This window comes from Entelurus aequoreus, linkage group LG06 (assembly GCF_033978785.1).
Source record: "Entelurus aequoreus isolate RoL-2023_Sb linkage group LG06, RoL_Eaeq_v1.1, whole genome shotgun sequence".
In the NCBI taxonomy this organism is placed as follows: Eukaryota; Metazoa; Chordata; class Actinopteri; order Syngnathiformes; family Syngnathidae; genus Entelurus; species Entelurus aequoreus.
In genome coordinates, this window is record NC_084736.1 from 73,929,288 (window position 1) to 73,954,454 (window position 25,167).

Below are 25,167 nucleotides of genomic sequence, written 5' to 3' on the forward strand. Positions count from 1 at the left end.
ACTCATATGGAAACGGGGTTTGTAGATGCGGGAAATATCGCTCAAAGGAAGACATGAAACTGCTACAGGAAAATACCGAAAAAAGAGAAAAAGCCACCAAAATAGGAGCGCAAGACAAGAACTAAAACACTACACACAGGAAAACAGCAAAAAAGTCCAAATAAGCCAAGGCGTGATGTGACAGGTGGTGACAGTACACCTACTTTGAGACAAGAGCTATAGTGATGCATGCTTGGTTATGGTTTAAAGTCATATCCAACAATTGCGACAACGACTTTTTACTGTCAACTGAGTTTCGTTTTTCAATGATTTCTGCTGGTGGTGTGCCTCCGTGCTATGTTGTTACCCTGCACTTCTGTTTAAACAGGTCCTAACTTGATTGTCTGTAAAGTGATGAACAACTCTACCTCTGCTTACATATGCAATATTGAAGTGCAACTTTGTTTGCCAATATTTTACTGAGCCATTTTTATTTATTGTATATTTGAGTCCCCTGACCCCCCTCCTTCACATATTTGATGTCTTGTAGTTGAGATTTTAGGTGGCACATAAACAGGCAAATGACTTGAAGTTTGAGGATTAACAACTTTTAAACCTTTATTTTCTCACCTTCCCCCCCCCCACACACTGATTATACAGCCACCTCATGACCGACCATGACAACTCACATTTTCCTATCTTAGCTCATGCTTTTCCCTTCCCGCAGACGGAAATTCAAATCTTCCACTTCTCTCTGTTACCTTCCAGTTTCGTCCTAAGGCCGACACGTACATTGCTGAGTCGACCTCTCATCACTGCTAAGTGATTTATGATTGGCACATTAGCCGTTGTTTTTCTCCTGAGGCATTACATTTTGAATACATATACAGTCGTGGTCAAAAGTTTACATACGTAAAGAACATAATGTCATGGCTGTGTTGAGTTTCCAATCATTTCTACAACTCTTATTTTTTTGTGATAGAGTGATTGGAGCACAGACTTGTTGGTCACAGAAAACATTCATGAAGTTTGGTTCTTTTATGAATTTATTATGAGTCTACTGAAAATGTGAGCAAATCTGCTGGGTCAAAAGTATACATACAGCAATGTTAATATTTGGTTACATGTCCCTTGGCAAGTTTCACTGCAATAAGGCGCTTTTGGTAGCCATCCACAAGCTTCTGCTTGAATTTTTGACCACTCCTCTTGACAAAATTGGTGCAGTTCAGCTAAATTTGTTGGTTTTCTGACATGGACTTGTTTCTTCAGCATTGTCCACACGTTTAAGTCAGGACTTTGGGAAGGCCATTCTAAAACCTTCATTCTAGCCCAGGGGTCGGCAACCCGCGGCTCTGGAGCCGCATGCGGCTCTTTAGCGCCGCCCTAGTGGCTCTCTGGAGCTTTTTCAAAAATGTATGAAAAATGGAAAAAGATGAGGGGAAAAAAATATATTTTTTGTTTTAATGTGGTTTCTGTAGGAGGACAAACATGACACAAACCTCCCTAATTGTTATAAAGCACACTGTTTATATTAAACATGCTTCACTGATTCGAGTATTTGGCGAGAGCCGTTTTGTCCTACTAATTTTGGCAGTCCTTGAACTCACCGTAATTTGTTTACATGTATAACTTTCTCCGACCATCTAGGACGTGTTTTATGCCACTTCTTTTTCTGTCTCATTTTGTCCACCAGACTTTTAACGTTGTGCGTGAAGGCACAAAGGTGAGTTTTGTTGATGTTATTGACTTGTGTGGAGTGCTAATCAGACATATTTGGTCACTGCATGACTGCAAGCTAACCGATGCTAACATGCTATTTAGGCTAGCTATATGTACATATTGCATCATTATGCCTCATTAGTAGGTATATTTGAGGTCATTTAGTTTCCTCTAAGTCCTCTTAGTGTACACGTACACTATCTGTATGTAATATGGCTTTTAATTTTTTGCGGCTCCAGACAGATTTGTTTTTGTATTTTTGGTCCAATATGGCTCTTTCAACATTTTGGGTTGCCGACCCCTGTTCTAGCCTGATTTAGCCATTCCTCTACCGCTTTTGACGTGTGTTTGGGGTCATTGTCCTGTTGGAACACCCGACTGCGCCCAAGACCCAACCTCCGGGCGGATGATTTTAGGTTGTCCTGAAGAATTTGGAGGTAATCCTCCTTTTTCATTGTCCCATTTACTCTCTGTAAAGCACCAGTTCCATTGGCAGCAAAACACCACCATGCCTGACAGTAGGAATGGCGTTCCTGGGATTAAAGGCCTCACCTTTTCTCCTCCAAACATATTGCTGGGTATTGTGGCCAAACAGCTAAATTTTTGTTTTATCTGACATCACATGGACAAAGATAAGACCTTCTGGAGGAAAGCGCCTTATTGCAGTGAAACTTGCCAAGGGACATGTAACCAAATCTTATCATTGCTGTATGTATACCGTAATTTCCGGACTATAAGCCGCACCTGACTATAAGCCGCACCAGCTACATTTTGGGGAAAATACAGCTTGCTCCATATATAAGCCGCACCCGACTATAAGCCGCAGGGTTTTGATGTGTAATTACCGTAGTATATAGGGGTTCCTGCTACCACGGAGGGGATTGTCGGGACAGAGATGACTGTTTGGGAATGCAAAGCGTCCCATTTATTAACAATAAATCTTTCAATCATTCAATCAAACTTTCACATCTTTGACATGGCGAACAGCATTCGTGCAGAGTACAAATAATACAACGGTGCAAAGTAATACAAAGTGCTCGCCTGTACGTTATCAAAATAACCAGCCTACCGGTATATGAAAAGTCAGTCTTTAATCATTGTGTCATCGTCTTCCTCCTGCGTACTAAAACCACCGAAATCCTCTTCGTCCGTGTCGGAGAAGAACAGACCGTAAATAAGCCGCACCCTTGTATAAGCCGCAGGGACCAGAACGAGGGGAAAATGTAGCGGCTTATAGTCCGGAAATGACGGTACTTTTGACCCAGCAGATTTGGTCACAATTTCAGTAGACCCATAATAAATTCATAAAAGGACCAAACTTCATGAATGTTTTTTGTGACCAACAAGTATGTGCTCCAATCACTCTATCACAAAAAAATAAGAGTTGTAGAAATGATTGGAAACTCAAGACAGCCATGACATTATGTTCTTTACAAGTGTATATAAACTTGACCACAACTGTACATTGTACGTATATATTCTGGGGATTTATGTTTTAAAACTATGCAGGTTACTCATACTCGCCCTAATTAAGATACCGTATTTTTCAGACTATTAGGCGCACTTAAAATCCGTTCATTTTCTCAAAACTCGACAGTGCGTCTAATGTACGGAATAATTTTGGTTGTGCTTACCGACCTCGAAGCTATTTTATTCGGGACATGATGAAATGATAAGTGTGACTAGTAGATGGCAGTCACACATAAAAGATATGTGTAGACTACAATATGATGGCAGTAAACAACACCAACATTTATATGTTCCCTTGAAATATAGAACGTTACACATGGCGCTCAAAAATATATCAAAATGTTTTAGTAGGACTTTTTGTAAGCTATGAAGTTATGGTGGATTGTACTGTGCTTCAACATAGGAGCATTATTATGGTATGTGTATAAGTAATATCGGCAGGCCGATATTATCAGCAGGCCGATATTATCGGCCGATAAATGCTTTAAAATGTAATATTGGAAATTATCGGCATCGTTATTTTTTATTATCGGTATCGTTTTTTTATTTTTATTTTTTTAAATCAACATAAAAAACACAAGATAAACTTACAATCAGTGCACCAACCCAAAAAACCTCCCTCCCCCATTTACACACATTCACACAAAAGGGTTGTTTCTTTCTGTTATTAATATTCTGGTTCCTACATTATATATCAATATATGTCAATACAGTCTGCAAGGGATACAGTCCGTAAGCACACATGATTGTGCGTGCTGCTGGTCCACTAATAGTACTAACCTTTAACAGTTAATTTTACTCATTTTCATTAATTACTAGTTTCTATGTAACTGTTTTTATATTGTTTTACTTTCTTTTTTATTCAAGAAAATGTTTTTAATGTATTTATCTTATTTTTTAATTTTTTAAAAGGACCTTATCTTCACCATACCTGGTTGTCCAAATTAGGCATAATAATGTGTTAATTCCACAACTGTATATCGGTTGATATCGGTATCGGTAATTAAAGAGTTGGACAATATCGGAATATCGGATATCGGCAAAAAGCCATTATCGGACATCCCTACTTTAATGTTTCTTTAGCCATTTTATGAGCTTATTTCATGACAAATACCATGATGACAACAACATCCCCCACACCTCTGTTGCCTTTTTGTACTTTTGACCCAACATCTGGGTTGCAACCACGTGGCCTCGAGGCACTTCTCATTAAGTCTGAAAACGTAGGTCAGAATTTAAAAATATGACAAAAAAATCCTGGTAGCTTTGCTCGATAATGTTATTGTTGTTTTAGATGCGTATGCCAAATGAAAAGACATTTTTATTTAGTTATTAATTATTCTGTGTTCTGGTTCACGGTTTCTCATCTGTTTCCACTTAGTGAACAAATCGATATTAACATGAGTTCATTTGAAAGTGTCACCTCAGTAAGTGTTTTTTTTTCCTGCATCCGGATAAAGAATGTTTTTTTTCTTATATTTTAATCCTTTTATCTTTTTTCAAGAAAGTTCAAAATCCGTATTAACACAGTTGTACATGATTACAATACAGACCAAACTATGGAGGCTTTCCCCCTAAAAAGCACACAGCGACATGGCAGATTGTTCTGCTTGTGAGCGTGCTTGAGAGAGCTGTTGAAGGCTTCTATTAGAAACACATGTTTTTAAACGGCATGCTCTCGGTTTTTTTGCTGGAAAATGTTACTCTGCTGCAGAAGAGGTCTGTTGGGTAAAGCAGTGTTTTTCAACCACTGTGCCGCGGCACATGTGCAGTGAGATATTGTCTGGTGTGCTGTGGGAAATTATGCAACTTCACCTAATTGGTCCAAAAAATATTTTTTGCAAATCAATAATTATAATAATGTGCCGTTGTCTAGTGCAGTGTTTTTTGGTATGTAAAAAGTTAATGTAAGGAAACAAAATGAACAAAAGGCAAGTCCCGCTAGGAAAAGGCACTGAAGCATAGGGATGGCTGTGCAAAACAAAAGTAAAACTGAACTGGCTACAAAGTAAACAAAAACAGAATGCTGGACGACAGCAAAAACTTACAGCGTGTGGAGCGGAGACGGCGTCCACCAAGCACATCCGTACATGACATGACAATCAACAGTGTCCCCACAAAGAAGGATAGCGTACGCACAACTTAAATAGTCTTGATTGCGAAAACAAAGCAGGTGTGGGGAATAGAACTCAAAGGAAAGCGTGAAGCTGCTACAGGAGAACAGCAACAAAACAGGAAGGGTCACCAAATGAACAGCGCAAGACAGAGACTAAAGCACTACACACAGGAAACAACAACAAACTCAAAATAAGGCATGACGACCTGGTGGAGTTTCATTTTGTAACCTTTTCTGCTGGTGGTGTGCCTCCGTATTTTTTTTTTTAATGAAAAAAATGTGCCTTGGCTCAAAAAAGGTTGAAAAACACTGGGGTAAAGGCACGTCACAGGAAAGAGGCCTGAAAGACGTTGTCGTCATTATCTATTCGACAACGTACACATGGCAGTGACCCAGAGACATCCAGCCTATAAATAGTATATGTTGTTTATGCAAGTCATGAATGAAGTGTAAACTGACTGAGAGAGGAGACAAATACACACTTAATCATCATCTTACTGGGAAGACACTCAGGAAAAAAATCACCACCTTCAACATGCTTTGCATTATTTCTGCAGCGTTCAAATATGCACTGAATTTTCAACCCCACAACGAACCACAATTGGTATTCCCAGGGCTCAGTTTTGGTTTATTCCCCATATTTTCTATTTATAAGCCACTGCTTTTCCCCCAACGCTTTGAACCCTGCGGCTCATTAAGTGGAGTGACTCATTTATGAATTATGAATGTTTTGTATTCAACAAATAGTGTTCATAATACCCCGACAGAGACACCGAAAAGGTGTGTTATTGTTTGTGTTACGGCGCCGTATTTTCAACGAGTTCGCAGCTGGGTTGACAATGTGCTTCCTGTATTATGCCGGAAGTATATTCGTCCATGTAGTTTCCACTCGAAAGGATTCTTCATTCATCACTCCAAGCAACTTTTGTAAATTTTACAATATAACTAAAACAATTCATACTTACTAAACAGTCCCATGTGTGATGTCTGTCGTGTTTTCATGCATGCTTGTACATGCTGTCGTAATGTAATCATGTTAGCGTAGTTAGCATTAGCAAATATGCTAACACGTTTAAAGTTAAAAGTTAGATTCCCAATGATTGTCACACGCACACACACTAGGTGTGGTGAAATTATCCTCTGCATTTGACCCATCACCCTTGATCACCCCCTGGGAGGTGAGGGGAGCAGTGAGCAGCAGCGGTGGCCGCGCCCGGGAATCATTGGGAATCATTTTGGTGATTTAACCCCCCAATTCCAACCCTTGATGCTGAGTGCCAATCATTTCTACAACTCTTATTTTTGTGTGATAGAGTGATTGGAGCACATACTTGTTGGTCACAAAAAACATTCATGAAGTTTGGTTCTTTTATGAATTTATTATGGGTCTACTGGCGGACAATAACTGATACAGTCTGCTTTGCCAGTCCAAATGCATTCGCCGTTTTCCGTAGTCTTCCCTCGACGGCCAGGTAATACAAAGCACACGCTATCTTTGTTATCACATCCACGGGAGCTGGCATTCTCCTTTTCTCTCCTTCGACAAACGGACAAAGTTTTTCGCTAAGTAGCATCACAGCTGACCCGGCCGGACATTGGAACGTCTGAGAAGTGTTGTATCCCAAATAGCTGCAATCGCTTTCTCTTAAGGTATTGATGTGTGGTTACTGTACGTGTAGAAGAAGGAGAAACACGGGCATGTCTGGATGACTCGCCGTCATATTTCCAGTGGTTAGCTCCGAGCTACGAAACCGTTTTATTATGAAGCTGGCTGTGGCGTGTTCTTTCTGACGTCACTTCCTGTGTGGGGCGCAATCTTTCTGGCGTCACTTCCTCTCCGAACTCACTTTGTAAACGATCAATGTGTCCATACAAAGCTATGTGCCGGAGATTCAATAATTACACAGCTGACTTACCCGTGTAAAATGTCCGGTTTAGTGTGGCTGAAACGGGGCTTAGGCTAAATAATTATTTATTTAAGGGGTTAAACGACTTAGTGTAGACATGGCCTTACCTGTGACATGTAAGGTGTTATGTAAGAAGTGTCTACAGAGTCCAAAGATTACATGGCTGGTTTATTCAAGTCCTTGAACATTTAGGTTGAAAACATGCATGGCTATCTTGCTGGAGGGCCTCTTCATGCTTTCTACGTCAGCCATAAATGGCTTTTCCGTCTGTGCTAGTTTCCCCCAAACCAAGGAACAGGAAAGGCATCTCTCCTGGGAGAGTGCCGAGCGAAACAAGACACATATGTTTGTAATCGGCCGAACTGCTCTTTTTTTTATGTGAATCCACGTGAGAAGCAGCTGATATCCAGACAAGACAATAATTAGTCCACATTAAATGGGCGAGAAGATATTTTTACACAAGTTCCTTGTGCAGACAATGTGAGGTTTGGCAGGGATCTTGTTTACTTCTTCTGACTTCCTTTGTTTTCTCACTGGAGTACGGCCAGGACGTCCTTCACACTAGCTAGCACATGTCTGCCACTGAGTGGACCGAAGACATCACCACACTCTTTAAAGGCCTACTGAAATGAATTTTTTTTATTTAAACGGGGATAGCAGATCTATTCTATGTGTCATACTTGATCATTTCGCGATATTGCCATATTTTTGCTGAAAGGATTTAGTATAGAACAACAACGATAAAGATTGCAACTTTTGGTATCTGATAAAAAAAAGGCTTGCCCCTACCGGAAGTAGCGTGACGTAGTCAGTTGAACATATACGCAAAGTTCCCTATTGTTTACAATGATGGCCGCATGAAGTGAGAGAGATTCGGACCGAGAAAGCGACAATTTCCCCATTAATTTGAGCGAGGATGAAAGATTTGTGGATGAGGAAAGTGCAAGTGAAGGACTAGTGGGGAGTTGAAGCTATTCAGATAGGGAAGATGCTGTGAGAGCCGGGGGTGACCTGATATTCAGCTGGGAATGACTACAACAGTAAATAAACACAAGACATATATATACGCTATTAGCCACAACACAACCAGGCTTATATTTAACATGCCACAAATTAATCCTGCATAAAAACACCTGCGTGTTTGTTATGCTAGCTCCTAGCTCCTATGCTAGCTCCTAGCTCCATAGAACACGCCAATACAATTCAAACACCTGATCAACACACACAATCACTCAGCCCAAAAGACCGTTCACCTAACCCAAGGTTCATAAAGCTTATATATTTTAAAAAAGTTACGTACATACGCAAAAAAAAGTTGAGCACATACGGTCAAGCGATCAAATGTTTAGAAGCCAAAGCTGCATACTCACAGTAGCACGTCTGCGTCTTTGTCATCCAAATCAAAGTAATCCTGGTAAGAGTCTGTGTTGTCCCAGTTCTCTACAGGCGTCTGTGTATCGAAGTCAAAAGTCCTCCTGGTTAGAGTCTCTGTTATCCGAGTTCTTCCATCTTGACTGCATCTTTCGGGAATGTAAACAAAGAAGCGCCGGCTGTGTACTGTTGTTGCTGACTACGTTCGAAAAATACGTCCATTTCGCACCGACAACTTTCTTCTTTGCTTGCTCAGCTTCCTTCTCCATAATGCAATGAACATGATTGCAACAGATTCACGAACACAGATGTCCAGAATACTGTGGAATTATGAAATGAAAACAGAGCTTTTTCGTATTGGCTTCAATGTGGAAGGCATACCCGTGTTCGCCGGTCTACGTCACGCGCATACGTCATCCTCAGAGGTGTTTCGAACCGGAAGTTTAGCGGCAAATTTAAAATGTTACTTTATAAGTTAACCCGGCCGTATTGGCATGTGTTATAATGTTAAGATTTCATCATTGATATATAAACTATCAGACTGCGTGGTCGGTAGTAGTGGGTTTCAGTAGGCCTGACAAAGGTTGTTATCGTTGGCGGGAAATAGCAAAAAGATAAACTTGTAATTATTTCTCAATCTCTTGGCATTGCTTCCTTCTCGGAGGGAAATGCCTAATTAGTAAACTATGCCTTCTCAATGGCAAATGGGTTGTACTCGTATAGCGCTTTTCTACCTTCAAGGCACTCAAAGCTCTTTGACAGTATTTCCACATTCACCCATTCACACACACATTCACACACTGATGGTGGGAGCTGCCATGGCCCATCAGGAGCAAGGGTGAAGTGTCTTGCTCAAGGACACTACGGACGTGACGAGGTTGGTAGAAGGTGGGGGTCCAACCAGGAACCCTCAGGTTGCTGGCATGACCACTCTCCCAACTGCGCCACGCCGGTTGGGAGAGTTATTTGGATACTAGGGGAACATATAAGGGTTAGGGTTAGGGTTAGGGTTACTAATAAGCAATAATTCTGAGGTTATTGAGGGAAGACTCTTAGTTAATGGCTTACTGGTTGTATAATAAGGCATTAATAGGTACTTAATAATGACTAATTAAAAGCCAATATGTTACTAATTTGCATGTTAATAAGCAACTAATTAATGCTGAATATGTCTTCCCCATACTAAAGTGTTACCATAAGTTCTAATTTTGTTGGAGAGGTTGGTGTGGAGGATTTTATTGGCAATCTGGGAACGCCTCCTCACACAAAAAAATGGTTATAAATATGACTCTGGAGCAAAACTTACGCAAAATATACACCAAAAGCATAAACCAATACATGTTAAGGAAAGCAAGAAAGCGTGTTAAATGCAGATTAGAATTCTCATAGTTCGCCATGCAGCTGAAAATCAACTGTTCATTTACTGATCCATTGGTACGCATTCTAATAATTTACACTACCGTTCAAAAGTTTGGGGTCACCCAAACAATTTTGTGGAATAGCCTTCATTTCTAAGAACAAGAATAGACTGTCGAGTTTCAGGTGAAAGTTCTCTTTTTCTGGCCATTTTGAGCGTTTAATTGACCCCACAAATGTGATGCTCCAGAAACTCAATCTGCTCAAAGGAAGGTCAGTTTTGTAGCTTCTGTAACGAGCTAAACTGTTTTCAGATGTGTGAACATGATTGCACAAGGGTTTTCTAATCATCAATTAGCCTTCTGAGCCAATGAGCAAGCACATTGTACCATTAGAACACTGTAGTGATAGTTGCTGGAAATGGGCCTCTATACACCTATGTAGATATTGCAGCAAAAAGCAGACATTTGCAGCTAGAATAGTCATTTACCACATTAGCAATGTATAGAGTATTTCTTTAAAGTTAAGACTAGTTTAAAGTTATCTTCATTGAAAAGTACAGTGCTTTTCCTTCAAAAATAAGGACATTTCAATGTGACCCCAAACTTTTGAACGGTAGTCTACTGTTGAGATTATTTAGTATCGGAGCTTTTAACGACACTAAAGTTTGATCAGACTGAGAAGTTACAAGCAGCACAATAGTTGGCCGATCTATGCCCAAGGTGGAAGCGGAAAGACGATGTTTGGTATGCAACATTAGAGGTTAGACTTGAGGTTTAGTATGGAAACAAGCATCATATAAACGTGTTCTTTCCTGTTCATCAATGTATTCCCTACAGAATCTTGATATTCAAGTTGAAGATGTGCGCATTCGAGCCATTTTGTCATCACTACGCAAGCGGATCCCTGTGACAGAGGGCTATGTGGAGGTGAAGGATGGCGGTAAATGGAAGCAGATCTGTAATGCAGAGTGGAGCCTGTTGAACAGCAGAGTCATCTGCGGCATGTTTGGATTCCCTTCGGAGAGGAAGTTTAATACCAGAGTCTACAAGTAGGTATTTTTGTGCTAAAATACATTGTCTGGTGATGTTGACCAGGGTTGTTGTTGGTCATTCAGAGTTTGAAATTAGGTTTCATTTCTAAAGGCATGTCACATGTTAATAACACAGTGGTGTTTTGGTAGGGCCACGCACAGATTCTATTGATTTAAATGTATTTCAATGGGCTGGGCTGATTTGACATCTGAGTGTTTTGAGTTACGAGCTGGTGGTGCAATGCAATGTGCTCGTAAATTGAGGTACTACTGACTTAGACTTAGACTTCCTTTGTATTCAAATTTGAACTTTACAGTACAGATAAGGTTGTTAAGAAGTGCGCAAACTGTGACTGCGTCCCTGGGTCTGAGACCGGGGAGATGCCTTCCTCAAAGGCACCTCGACAGTAGTCAGGAATAACTACAATAGTTGCAATTAGGGTTGGGCATCATCAGAATTTGTACGATTCCGGTTCTGATTCCGGTTGTTGGTATCGATTCCGAATCTTTTAGGAGGTAGGGTCAAAAAATGTATTTAAAAAATGTATATATTACTTTTTTCAACCCCTATATAAATATCAATCTTTGAACTTGAGTATGAATGTCATGACGTTTCTTTACACAGGAATAAACTTTCGGTATATTTTTACACAAGATATGAATTAAGAAAATATCATAATATCAATATAATTTATTTCACATTAAAATGACGTTAAGGTGGTATTATTATATAAGTATATATATATATATATATATATATATATATATATATATATATATATATATATATATATATATATATATATATATATATATATATATATATGTCTTAATTAGATTATCCAAAAAAATAGTGCTCGATACTGTGGTAGAGCGTAATATGTATGTGTGGGAAAAAATCACAAGACTATTTCATCTCTACAGGCCTGTTTCATGAGGGTTTCCTCAATCATCAGGAGATTTCTGATGATTGAGGAAACCCTCATGAAACAGGCCTGTAGAGATGAAATAGTCTTGTGATTTTTTCCCACACATACATATATATATATATATATAGTATTTGCTGATGTTGATCTGTTGTTGTTGTTGTTGTGTTTGCTGTTGTTGTTTTTGTCTCTCTGTCTGGTCCCCCTATTGTCCCCACAATTTCCCCCTCTGTCTTCCTTTTTTTCTCTTTCTATCCCCTCCTGCTCCGGCCCTGCTGCACCAAATGATAATATAAATACATTTAATAAAGTCAAATACAAATAAGGCAACAAGAGAAGTATCCTACACTTCTCTTTAGTAAAGTAAATCTGAACAACCGATTTGGGCATCTACATCAACTATATGATTTGCCTGAGAAGCTGGGCAGGACAAAAATAAATAAATAAATTAAAAAAAAAACATGACAATTTTACTTCGCTCCCTTTTTGTATGAGCTATACACTGTACAACCTCATCTAAAAACAAATGCTTTTGTTTCTTAAAAACTGAATGAAAATAATGTCAAATATTGTACAACGTCATCTAAAAACAAATGGTTTTATTTCTTAACTAAAAACTGAATGAAAATAATGTCAAATATTGTGGTTGTGTGGAAGAGTTGCTTGCAGTCATCATGAAAATACATTATCATAACTGAATTTAACTATGTTATAAATGTGTTTTGTGTATGATTCCAAATATCATTTGACATATCCCAAAGTAAACGTCGCAGAATGTTTACATTTCCTGATCAAATATAGAGCAGAAACCTGAGAAGAGGCTACACTGATTGGCATACACTGATTGGGATGCTTTGTTTCATTGCATTTTGTCATTTGCGGGAACATTTACTATGTAACTTTCTACAGTCTGTGTAATGTATTTAATGTAAGTACAACAACATTATCCGTGCTTATCTGACAATAAACTGTAGATAAATATCAAAACAGCAAGTTCCGCAGTACTCTAACTCGCCAGGTACTTGTCGCTGCCGATTTTCTACAACCAGGCATAGCTACGGTGGATGGAGATGCAAAACGATATCACAAAGCATCTGGGACTTTTAAAACTAAAAGAAAGTAAAGACGACTTTGACAACAATGCAACAAAAAGTTGTTAGTTGATTGGAGTAGCAGCAGCCAATCCAGAGGGCGTCTTTAAAAGGTGTCATGTACGACTTGGGTTACACTCGAATTGCTGTTGCGACATCAAGTGGACACATTCAGAACAGCAGTTTATTTCCTTAAAAATCGTTTTTATACTTGGCGAACTAATCTTGCGGACCGGATTAAACATGTTGGCCCGTACATTTGACACCCCTGGTGTAGAGCTTGATATGGATCCTGTCTTTAGAAGGTATTAGTCCATGGAGCACAGTGATGGCATCCCAGAAGAAAACTGGTCAGCAGATTTAATGAGCTACAGGAATTTGTGGAAAGTACTTGCTGTGTCCGACATGTGACAACAATCCCGTCTGGCCTTACTCATGTCGGAAGAATTATTAAGAAGTCCGCTCAAGCTGACAGATTTAGAGCACTGGTGCAATGATTACAATTGAAGATGTGCTATGCTAATGAACTCCTACCCCCCCAAAAAATGACTGCTATAATGAAATCAAAAAGTGCCACAACCAAGTCTTAGTTGAAGAATGCGCATATTTATCCGGTTGTTAAAAGTTTTTAAATAGTTTTCTACACTGGTTGTTCTCATTGAGGTGGTTGTTGAGTGGAAGCCTAGTCCTTCTGAGAAGCGGGGTGCGTCCTGAACTAGTTGCCACTCAATCCCAGAGCATAGGTCATCGGCGGTCACTCGAAAGAGTATGACGAGCCTCCTGGTAGGGGTGTATCCCTTCATGGAGGATGCCTGTGCGTGACTTTGTTTAACGTGGGGAGACTGGTGCACAGACAGTCACCACACGGTCCTTGACAGAATCGGGTCAGGGTCCAGTGGCATGGAGTCCAAGACGACTGGGGACCCTTTTCCCGCCATCGCAGCCGTTGTGATAGTTCCTAAATCTACCGTCTTCCGCCTGCTCCGCCGTTGAGGTCTTCACCGTATCCCTGGCTAGGGGGCAGTCAGGTACTAGGCCTTTGCCAAGGGCCACCTGGGGTAACAGTAGTAAAGAGGTTAACCTCCTAGTGCCCCAAGACCCCGTAGAGGAGCCTCCACTGCCGGATGCACTTTAACGTCATGCCCAGAGCATACAGTATATACCATTCTCACTCATGTTCACAGCAATAGGCAACATTTACCCTCATAAGTACAACACCTGGCTACCCTAAGTCATCACTGGTTTGAATGTTGGGTACTAAATGTGATCAAGAAATCAAATCTCTGCAGAATATTCGGAGTGATGCACACTCATTAGACTTGTTAGATTTGATCCCATAAACAGCTTGCTCTTCAAAACATCGCAGACTTAAGCCTAGATTATGCTCTTGCTGAGTCACTATGCCAGCCCATCCCACGTCGTCTTCATTTTTTGAAAACTCTTTGTCGGCGTGGAACGCTTGAAGTTGAATTCTCTCCCAAAATGCCAGCTGTCGTTGACTAGCTATTTAGCTTCTTGGTTAATAGTAGTAAGCAATGAAGACTGAGCATGAGATCATTCTAACCATCGTTCTAATTCCTAACATTCAGATTGTTTGTTGGAGCTGGAACATCAGTCACTTTTATTCTCCGTGTCGGATTATTGTACACGATCCAAAATACAAAGAGTGAGCCCTCGACTTGAACATGTCGCTTTCACAGAGAAACAAAGGAAAGGCTGCACACTGGAATTGATGTATTACAGTTTGGTCTATGTCACCGTTACCGTCACCGGTTGAGTTTTTTGTTGCCCTGAGCCGAGGATGTCGTTATGGCTTGTGCAGCCCTTTGAGACACTCGTGATTTAGGGATATATACAAACCCCGTTTCCATATGAGTTGGGAAATTGTTAGATGTAAATATAAACGGAATACAATGATTTGCAAATCCTTTTCAACCCATATTCAGTTGAATGTACGACAAAGACAAGATAGTTGATGTTCAAACTCATAAACTTTATTTTTTTTTGCAAATAATAATTAACTTAGAATTTCATGGCTGCAACACGTGCCAAAGTAGTTGGGAAAGGGCATGTTCACCACTGTGTTACATGGCCTTTCCTTTTAACAACACTCAGTAAACGTTTGGGAACTGAGGAGACACATTTTTTAAGCTTCTCAGGTGGAATTCTTTCCCATTCTTGCTTGATGTACAGCTTAAGTTGTTCAACGTTGTGCTATTTTAGGCTTCATAATGCGCCACACATTTTCAATGGGAGACAGGTCTGGACTACAGGCAGGCCAGTCTAGTACCCGCACTCTTTTACTATGAAGTCACGTTGATGTAACACGTGGCTTGGCATTGTCTTGCTTAAATAAGCAGGGGCGTCCATGGTAACGTTGCTTGGATAGCAACATATGTTGCTCCAAAAGCTGTATGTACCTTTCAGCATTAATGGCGCCTTCACAGATGTGTAAGTTACCCATGTCTTGGGCATTAATACACCCCCATACCATCACAGATGCTGGTTTTTCAACTTTGCGCCTATAACAATCCGGATGGTTCTTTTCCTCTTTGGTCCGAAGGACACGGCATCCACAGTTTCCAAAAACAATTTGAAATGTGGACTCGTCAGACCACAGAACACTTTTCCACTTTGTATCAGTCCATCTTAGATGAGCTCAGGCCCAGCCAAGCCGACAGCGTTTCTGGGTGTTGTTGATAAACGGTTTTTGCCTTGCATAGGGGAGTTTTAACTTGCACTTACAGATGTAGCGACCAACTGTAGTTACTGACAGTGGGTTTCTGAAGTGTTCCTGAGCCCATGTGGTGATATCCTTTACACACTGATGTCGCTTGTAGATGCAGTACAGCCTGAGGGATCGAAGGTCACGGGCTTAGTTGCTTACGTGCAGTGATTTCTCCAGATTCTCTGAACCCTTTGATGATATTACGGAGCGTAGATGGTGAAGTCCCTAAATTCCTTGCAATAGCTGGTTGAGAAAGGTTTTTCTTAAACTGTTCAACAGTTTGCTCACGCATTTGTTGACAAAGTGGTGACCCTCGCCCCATCCTTGTTTGTGAATGACTGAGCATTTCATGGAATCTACTTTTATACCCAATCATGGCACCCACCTGTTCCCAATTTGCCTGTTCACCTGTGGGATGTTCCAAATAAGTGTTTGATGAGCATTCCTCAACTTTATCAGTATTTATTGCCACCTTTCCCAACTTCTTTGTCACGTGTTGCTGGCATCAAATTCTAAAGTTAATGATTATTTGCAACAAAAAAAAAGTTTATGAGTTTGAACATCAAATATGTTGTCTTTGTAGCATATTTAACTGAATATGGGTTGAAAATGATTTGCAAATCATTGTATTCCGTTTATATTTACATCTAACACAATTTCCCAACTCATATGGAAACGGGGTTTGTATTAATTAATGAATATACGTAAGTGTGTGTATATATGTATAAATAATTGTATGAAAGTGAGTATGTATGTGAATTTGTAAGTACAATCTATTTGTCTCCCAATGGTATTACCGTATCTATTCACGTAAATCTAAATTGATCTCTCCTCCCTCCTGCAGGATGTTTGCTCGCAGGAGAAAGCCAACATACTGGGAGTTCTCCGTGAACTGCACTGGCACCGAGGCCCATTTGTCCAGCTGCAAACTGGGACAGGCTGATTCCTTGAGTTCCAACAGGACCTGTGACGGTGGCTTGCCAGTGGTGGTGAGCTGTGTGCCTGGCAGAGCCTTCGCCCCGTCATCTACCACTGGATTCAAAAAGGCCTTTAAACAAGAGGTACATTCTCACCAGACCTCTTGTCACGCGTGTTGGGCTTGGGGCAAACGCATGTTCAATTAAAGCAAACCAGTTTGGGGTAAGCTTACCCATCTGATTATGTAAGTTAAAGGCCTACTGAAACCCACAACTACCGACTACGCAGTCTGATAGTTTATATATCAATGATGAAATCTTAACATTGCAACACATGCCAATACGGCCGGGTTAACTTATAAAGTGCAATTTTAAATTTCCCGCTAAACTTCCGGTTGAAAACGTCTTTGTATGATGACGTATGCGCGTGACGTCAATGGTTGAAACGGAAGTATGCGGACACATCGAATCCTATACAAAAAGCTCTGTTTTCATCTCAAAATTCCACAGTATTCTGGACATCTGTGTTGGTGAATCTTTTGCAATTTGTTTAATGAACAATGAAGACCGCAAAGAAGAAAGTTATAGGTGGGATCGGTGTATTAGCGGCGGACTACAGCAACACAACCAGGAGGACTTTGAGATGGATAGCAGACACGCTAGCCGCCGACCTCACCTTGACTTCCTCCGTCTCCGGGCCGCCGACCGCATCTGTGATCGGGTGAAGTCCTTCGTCGCGCCGTCGATCGCCGGAACGCAGGTGAACACGGGTGTTGATGAGCAGATGAGGGCTGGCTGGCGTAGGTGTATAGCTAATGTTTTTATTATAGCTCTGTGAGGTCCGGTTGCTAAGTTAGCTTCAATGGCGTCGTTAGCAACAGCATTGTTAAGCTTCGCCAAGCTGGAAAGCATTAACCGTGTATTTACATGTCCATGGTTTAATAGTATTGTTGATTTTCTGTCAATCCTTCCAGTCAGGGGTTTATTTTTTTTTGTTTCTATATGCAGTTAAGCACGATGCTATCACGTTAGCTCCGTAGCTAAAGTGCTTCGCCGATGTATTTTAGTGGAGATAAAAGTCACTGTGAATGTCCATTTCGCGTTCTCGACTCTCATTTTCAAGAGGATATAGTATCCGAGGTGGTTTAAAATAGGAGAGAGTGTGGAATCCAATGAGCTAGCTTGTAGCTAAGTTACGGTCAGAGCAAAAAAAGATATGTTCTGCACTGCACTCTAGTCCTTCACTCTAACGTTCCTCATCCACGAATCTTTCATCCTCGCTCAAATTAATGGGGTAATCGTCGCTTTCTCGGTCCGGATCTCTCTCTCTGCATTGAAAACAATGGGAAAATGTGAGCAGTCCTTCCTCCTGTGACGTCACGCTACTTCCGGTAGGGGCAAGGCTTTTTTTAAAATCAGAGACCAAAAGTTGCGAACTTTATCGTCGATGTTCTATACTAAATCCTTTCAGCAAAAATATGGCAATATCGCGAAATGATCAAGTATGACACATAGAATGGATCTGCTATCCCCGTTTAAATAAAAACATTTCATTTCAGTAGGCCTTTAAGTCATTGTGTGCCGGCTTGATATTGTAGAATGTGGTGCTTTTGAGGTATTTTCTACACACTAAAGGCACGCATAGTTCAGAACATCACATAATAGCGCAGACATATTTTAGTTTAGCATGTACTTTCAAAGGCCAGCATCTGTCTGTTACGAATTCACCGCTGTCAATTTTAGTATTTAGATGAGAGACGTTTTAGTAAATGAGCTTTGTGCTTAACCTTTCACATACTGTATCTACTTTTCACACAGCTGGTCTAGGATCAGTGTCTGTCAATGCACCATTGACGACTATCCTGTGGTCGACTGGTCATCAGGCGGAGTTGTACACCCTATCTTTTGAAAACAGGAAAATACTTTACCTGTGTACACGGATGGATCTTTGTTGTCATTGCACAAGTACAACAACGTTTCATTTTCATAGGGGGCGGCATGGCGTAGTGGGTAGAGCGCCCGTGTCAGAAACCTGAGGGTTGCAGGTTCGCTCCCCGCCTCTTACCATGCCGTTGTGTCCTTGGGCAGGACACTTCACCCTTGCCCCCGGTGCCGCTCACACCGGTGAATGAATGTTGAATGAATGATAGGTGGTGGTCGGAGGGGCCGTAGGCGCAAATTGGCAGCCACGCTTCCGTTAGTCTACCCCAGGGCAGCTGTGGCTACGAAAGTAGCTTACCACCACCAGGTGTGAATGAATGATGGGTTTTTAACATGTAAAGCGACTTTGGGTACTTAGAAAAGCGCTATATAAATCCCAGTTATTATTATTATTATTATTATTTTCAGCACAAACCCGTTCAAGATTAGACACAAATTGTATAGGGTAACAGAGCAGGAACGCTGAAAAAGGTCAATGTTAAGGGAGGATGAGTAAAAAAAAAAAAAAAGTCGATACCAGACTGGTCTGGAGTGAAAAAAAAAAACTCGATAGCAAAGTACCACTTTTTTTTTTTTTGTAGCCTTTATTTAACCAGGTAAAATCCCAAAATTGTAATATAAAATATAATATATTACGACATACAACTCAAGCCTTGCAATGAGGGGTGAGGGGGGAAGCATCCGCTGCCAGCCACTATGGGCGCTGCTCCGTTTTCCGTCATACCACGTGGGGTGAAGCGTCAAAGGCGTGGGATAAGGGTGGGGTATTTGTGTGGGTGGCGTGGTTGATCAGGCCCAAACTTTTGTACTGGCAGCCACATTAAAGCATTTGATAAACTATAAATAAACTTTGTTTAGAAAAATCGATACAGTTGAACCTGCTTAAGTATCGTTTCAACTAGAGATGTCCGATAATGGCTTTTTTGCCGATATCCAATATTCCGATATTGTCCAACTCTTAATTACCGATTCCGATATCAACCGATACCGATATATACAGTCGAGAAATTAACACATTGTTATGCCTAATTTTGTTGTGATGCCCCGCTGGATGCATTAAACAATGTAACACGGTTTTCCAAAATAAATCAACTCAAGTTATGGAAAAAAAATGCCAACATGGCACTGCCATATTTATTATTATTTTTTTAACATGCCTCAAAACAGCAGCTTGGAATTTGGGACATGCTCTCCCTGAGAGAGCATGAGGAGGTTGAGGTGGGTGGGGGGTAGGGGGTAGCGGGGGGTGTATATTGTAGCGTCCAGGAAGAGTTAGTGCTGCAAGGGGTTCCGGGTATTTGTTCTGTTGTGTTTATGTTGTGTTACGGTGCGGATGTTCTCCCGGAATGTGTTTGTCATTCTTGTTTGGTGTGGGTTCACAGTGTGGCGCATATTTGTAACAGTGTTAAAGTTGTTTATATGTCCACCCTCAGTGTGACCTGTATGGCTGTTGACCAAGTATGCCTTGCATTGTGAAATGCCGTAGATACTATGTGACTGGGCTGGCACGCAAAGGCAGTGCCTTTAAGGTTTATTGGCGCTCTGTACTTCTCCCTACGTCCGTGTACACAGCGGCGTTACAAAAAGTCATACATTTTACTTTTTGAAACCGATACCGATAATGTTGAAACCGATACCGATAATATCCGATATTACATTTTAAAGCATTTATCGGCCGATAATATCGGACATCCCTAGTTTCACCGCTCGTCTACTGTATGTCAGACTGGTCCACTTTTTTGTTCTTATTTCTAAGAGTACCTGCTTATGTTGTCAACATAGTCGAACACTTTTCTTAACATAAAATTTAAGACCAAAAGGTATTACTTCTATAAAAAAAAAAATCACAATATATGTTAACATGATGTAGTATTGTTAACTTCATCATTGTTATTGAGCAGCGTGGAATAGATGTGTCCTGATCCAATCTGGATATCGGATATCTGTCCGATATTATTAGCATATCAGATTATATTGGCCAGCATCTAAAACATCTGATACAAGAACTGTGATACCAGCAGTTTGTTCTGTTTTTGCTAACGTCTCTTCTCGCGAGCTTAGCAGACAAATACCAGGTTGTCTCCATTTGAGAGCTTTTTAAGAGTCTTTACTTCAAAACTGAACATACAGAAATAAATACGTCAATGTATTTGACTCCCTGTACGATCAGTGTCAGAGCTTGGTCCGCATTGCCGGCAGTAAGTCGGACCCGTTTCCAGTGAGGGTTGGACTCCGCCAAGGCTGCCCTTTGTCACCGATTCTGTTCATAACTCTTATGGACAGAATTTCTAGGCGCAGTCAAGGCGTTGAGGGGATCCGGTTTGGTGGCTGCAGGATTAGGTCTCTGCTTTTTGCAGATGATGTGGTCCTGATGGCTTCATCTGGCCAGGATCTTCAGCTCTCACTGGATCGGTTCGCAGCCGAGTGTGAGGCGACTGGGATGAGAATCAGCACCTCCAAGTCCGAGTCCATGGTTCTCGCCCGGAAAAGGGTGGAGTGCCATCTCCGGGTTGGGGAGGAGACTCTGCCCCGAGTGGAGGAGTTCAAGTACCTCGGAGTTTTGTTCACGAGTGAAGGAAGAGTGGATCGTAAAATCGACAGGCGGATCGGTGCGGTGTCTTCAGTAATGCGGACGCTGTATCCGTTGTGGTGAAGAAGGAGCTGAGCCGGAAGGCAAAGCTCTCAATTTACCGGTCGATCTACGTTCCCATCCTCACCTATGGTCATGAGTTTTGGGTTATGACCGAAAGGACAAGATCACGGGTAAAAGCGGCCAAAATTAGTTTCCTCCGCCGGGTGACGGGTCTCTCCCTTAGAGATAGGGTAAGAAGCTCTGAAATCCGGGAGGAGCTCAAATAAAGCCACTGCTCCTCCACATGGAGAGGAGGCAGATGAGGTGGTTCGGGCATCTGGTCAGGATGCCACCTGAACGTCTCCCTAGGGAGGTGTTTAGGGCACGTCCGACCGGTAGGAGGCCACGGGGAAGACCCAGGACACGTTGGGAAGACATTCCAGCATAAAAAGAAATCCATGAAAAGAAATGTACTACTAGATACTCATTTATTTTTTCTGTATATATATTGGCAGCTCTGTATTCCTAGCTAACAGTCTGTTGAATAGACTATTCTAAAGAACTACTATTAGTATTTTACTAATTGTGTTCGGGGGGGTTTAAAATGGAGAAAGGCAATTTTACAGTTTTCTGACCCTTTGTACACTGCAGCAACCGTTGGTCCGTCTACGTGGTGGAGCCATTGTGGGCGAGGGCCGTGTAGAAGTGTTGAAGAATGGAGAGTGGGGCACCATATGTGATGACAAATGGAACCTGCTGTCGGCCACCGTGGTCTGTCGGGAGTTGGGCTTTGGTAGCGCCATTGAAGCTATGTCAGGAGGTCGGCTCGGACAAGGTAAGTTGTATGACGTCACTCTCAAATGTATCTGTCTTAATCGACCATGAACATTAGTCAACAATTATTTTTAGTTGGTGCGTCGTTTTACTGGTGACTACTGTATTTATTTTTGGTCTCCTGACTCAAACCGCTCCTTGTAATTCCCCTCCACACCAGTCTGTGTAATGCACACACCCTACCGGCTATCTTTTGTCTCGCCCATCATAGGAGAAATTGTGGCAGATGTGGACTGAGACGAGTCCTAGAATAAGTCCTAAAGCCTTAAAAGTGTCGGTTTCACATCGATCCGTTTGGTCTGTTCAGTGTAAAACTTCACTGAGCCAGCACATAAAAGTAAGTCGTTGAAGCTGAGTCCAAAGAAAAGGAAAAGACAACGTCAGTGAATTCCTATTAATGAAAGGGTGAGCTAAGCAGCACGGTGGGAGAGGGGTTAGTACGTGTGCCTCACAATACGAAGGTCCTGAGTTCGATCCTGGGCTCGGGATCTTTCTATGTGGAGTTTGCATGTTCTCCATGTGACTGCGTGGGTTCCCTCCGGGTACTCCGGCTTCCTCCCACCTCCAAAGACATGCACCTGGGGATAGGCCCCTCCCACCTCCCAAGACATGCACCTGGGGATAGGCCCCTCCCACCTCCAAAGACATGCACCTGGGGATAGGTTGATTGGCAACACTAAATGGTCCCTAGTGTGTGAATGTGAGTGTGAATGTTGTCTGTCTATCTGTGTTGGCCCTGTGATGAGGTGGCGACTTGTCCAGGGTGTACCCCGCCTTCCACCCGATTGTAGCTGAGATAGGCTCCAGCGCCCCCGAAGGGAATAAGCGGTAGAAAGTGGATGGATGGATGGATCTTGAACCCTTTTTCCCCTTTTTTTTTTTATTTTAAATTTTATTTTATTGAGACAAATATTATTTATACATGCTTACTAAAAAAACAAAAACAAAAAAAAAAAAAAACAGCATCTACATCTACTATATGATTTGCCTGAGAAGCTAGACAGGACAAAAAAAATGTATGCTTACTATGGCATATTATTTATTTATCATGTATTTGTTCACTGTTCTGTTCAAGGAAATTGGATAAAATTGCTATGGTATGAAAAGAGGTAGGATTAAATAAGATCTGCTTCTTCCTACTCCTTTTCGGACGTGCTGTAATGAAACAACTGGAATTGTGTGATGCACTACATTGTATCGTTTGCATGTTCCACATAAACTGAACTGAACTGGACTGAAAGTGGTGTACATGGGGAAAAAATGATTATTGATAAATACGTTCCGCTGCCTCAAATGTTGTCACTTGAATCCGTTCGCTTGTAGAAAATGTATCTAAAAACCAACAAAAATTGGTTACACAATACCACAAGCGGATACACTAAAAATAAAGTTGTGCTGAGTTTCATCACTTAGAAGAACAAACCATTCTAACACATCAACACCCTTATGCGGATTATTCTTCAATGAAATCATTCCTGTCTGTTCACGACTTAGACTGCCCTTGGTATAAAAAAAAGTATATTTTAAGGTCCAAAAGTCATCTGCTTTGACATATTTGATGTGAAATACAGTATAATAACTATGAATTATGGAGATGGTTTCTCTCTTTTTGCAATAGATGTGGTTGCGTGTTTAACCTATATAATCACTTAACCTCACAGTCCAGGAGGCGGAAAAAAAGACCAAGTAACCCGTTCTATAATTATGACCTGCATCGGAAGGACTTCTTTTCCAAAGTGCAGTGTGGCGTAAACAGCTGACTGCATGAATAATTTTTTACTGTACGTGTTACAACACTTGGTTGCCCTCTGGAAAAGCTGAAATGTACTCTCGAAATCGCTAAAAATACGTATTTTTGTAGACTCAGCTGACCTGTTATCTTAATTTACTGTGCATTAGTGTTGTACGATGTACTGGTATTAGTTTAGTACCGCGATACTAATGAATCATTTTCGGTACGATACCGTCTCTGAAAAGTACTGGTCCCGCGCCCCCCTGAGCCCGCGTAGAAGTCACTTCGTGACATTGCTGGTTTACGAGCATGGTCAGTAGCACACAATCACAGAGTACTTACAAGCAGACACAGTGTGTAGACAGAAAACGGAGAACGGACGCATTTTGGCTTAAAAAACTAACGATAAAGGTGAAGTTATAACACTGAAACACCCTCAGGAAGAGGTGATTTAAAACAGGGCTAGCTAGCTAGCGGCTAACATCCATCCTCAGTCGGCAGTGTTTTAGCTACTTCTAAATCACTAATCCTGGTCTCCATGGCAATAAATAAAGTACGCTGTTTCCGACATCCACAAAGCAATTAGCTACCGGCTGCCACCTACTGATATGGAAGAGTATTACACGGTTACTCTGCCGAGCTCTAGACAGCACCGACACTCAATAACAACACATCATTTGCAGACTATAATTACTGGTGTGCAGAAAATGTTTTTACCCCAAAGAGGTGAAATTAGATAATCTCCCACGGCACACCAGACTGTATCTGGTTGAAAAACACTGAGTTGATTGACATGTTGACCTGTGTCCATGTGACCACCGGTCATGACTGACAGAGAAAGTGTTTCTTATTTTGAAGGAATGGGCCCAGTGCACATGAATGAAGTGAATTGTTCTGGATTTGAGAAGTCCATCACTGAGTGTTCCTTCAACAAGGAGTCTGCGGACTGCAGCCATGAGGAGGATGCGGCCATCCGATGTAACGTCCCTGCTATGGGCTTCCAGGAAAGAGTGAGTTTTACAGGATTTATTTGTCTGTCAAACACTACGGAAATATTCTGATTTAGAGATCCTGAAATCGGTGTCTAAAATAGAATTATAAGCTCATACAGTTCCAGTCAGAAGTTTCATCATGGCTTTGAATGTGTTAATATTGATGATTTATCATTCATTGTGACATTTAACACTGACAATTGTTTGTCGATTGTTTGACTATGATTTTGTTTTCATATGTCGTCTCCGTCATCGCATCATTCCAGGGAAGCCAGTGCCCAAACAAAGAATCTGTGTGAGGAATAGATCGTGGTTATTTTAGAGTTGGGACACTATGGACCGATTCAGAAGGAAGTACAATCGTAATTAAAGCTGCAAGCAGCGATGGACGGGACCGACTTTGAGGGCTCATAAAATCCAAACCGGAGCAGTAATTAAAACTCTTTCATCAACTTTTAATCAGAAGGGTTCAATCTCTCTCCT

The 25,167-nt window shown here is 41.3% G+C and overlaps 1 protein-coding gene across 1 annotated transcript in view; it reads left to right on the forward strand.

Annotated features, from left to right (window-relative positions):
- Window positions 1-25,167, forward strand: part of loxl2b (lysyl oxidase-like 2b) — a 77,809-nt gene that overhangs the window by 22,383 nt on the left and 30,259 nt on the right. The window contains exons 4-7 of the mRNA XM_062051508.1: window positions 10,758-10,969; window positions 16,541-16,757; window positions 21,778-21,961; window positions 24,551-24,702. Of these exons, the coding sequence (XP_061907492.1) occupies window positions 10,758-10,969; window positions 16,541-16,757; window positions 21,778-21,961; window positions 24,551-24,702 (765 nt within the window). The remainder of the gene's footprint in view (window positions 1-10,757; window positions 10,970-16,540; window positions 16,758-21,777; window positions 21,962-24,550; window positions 24,703-25,167) is intronic.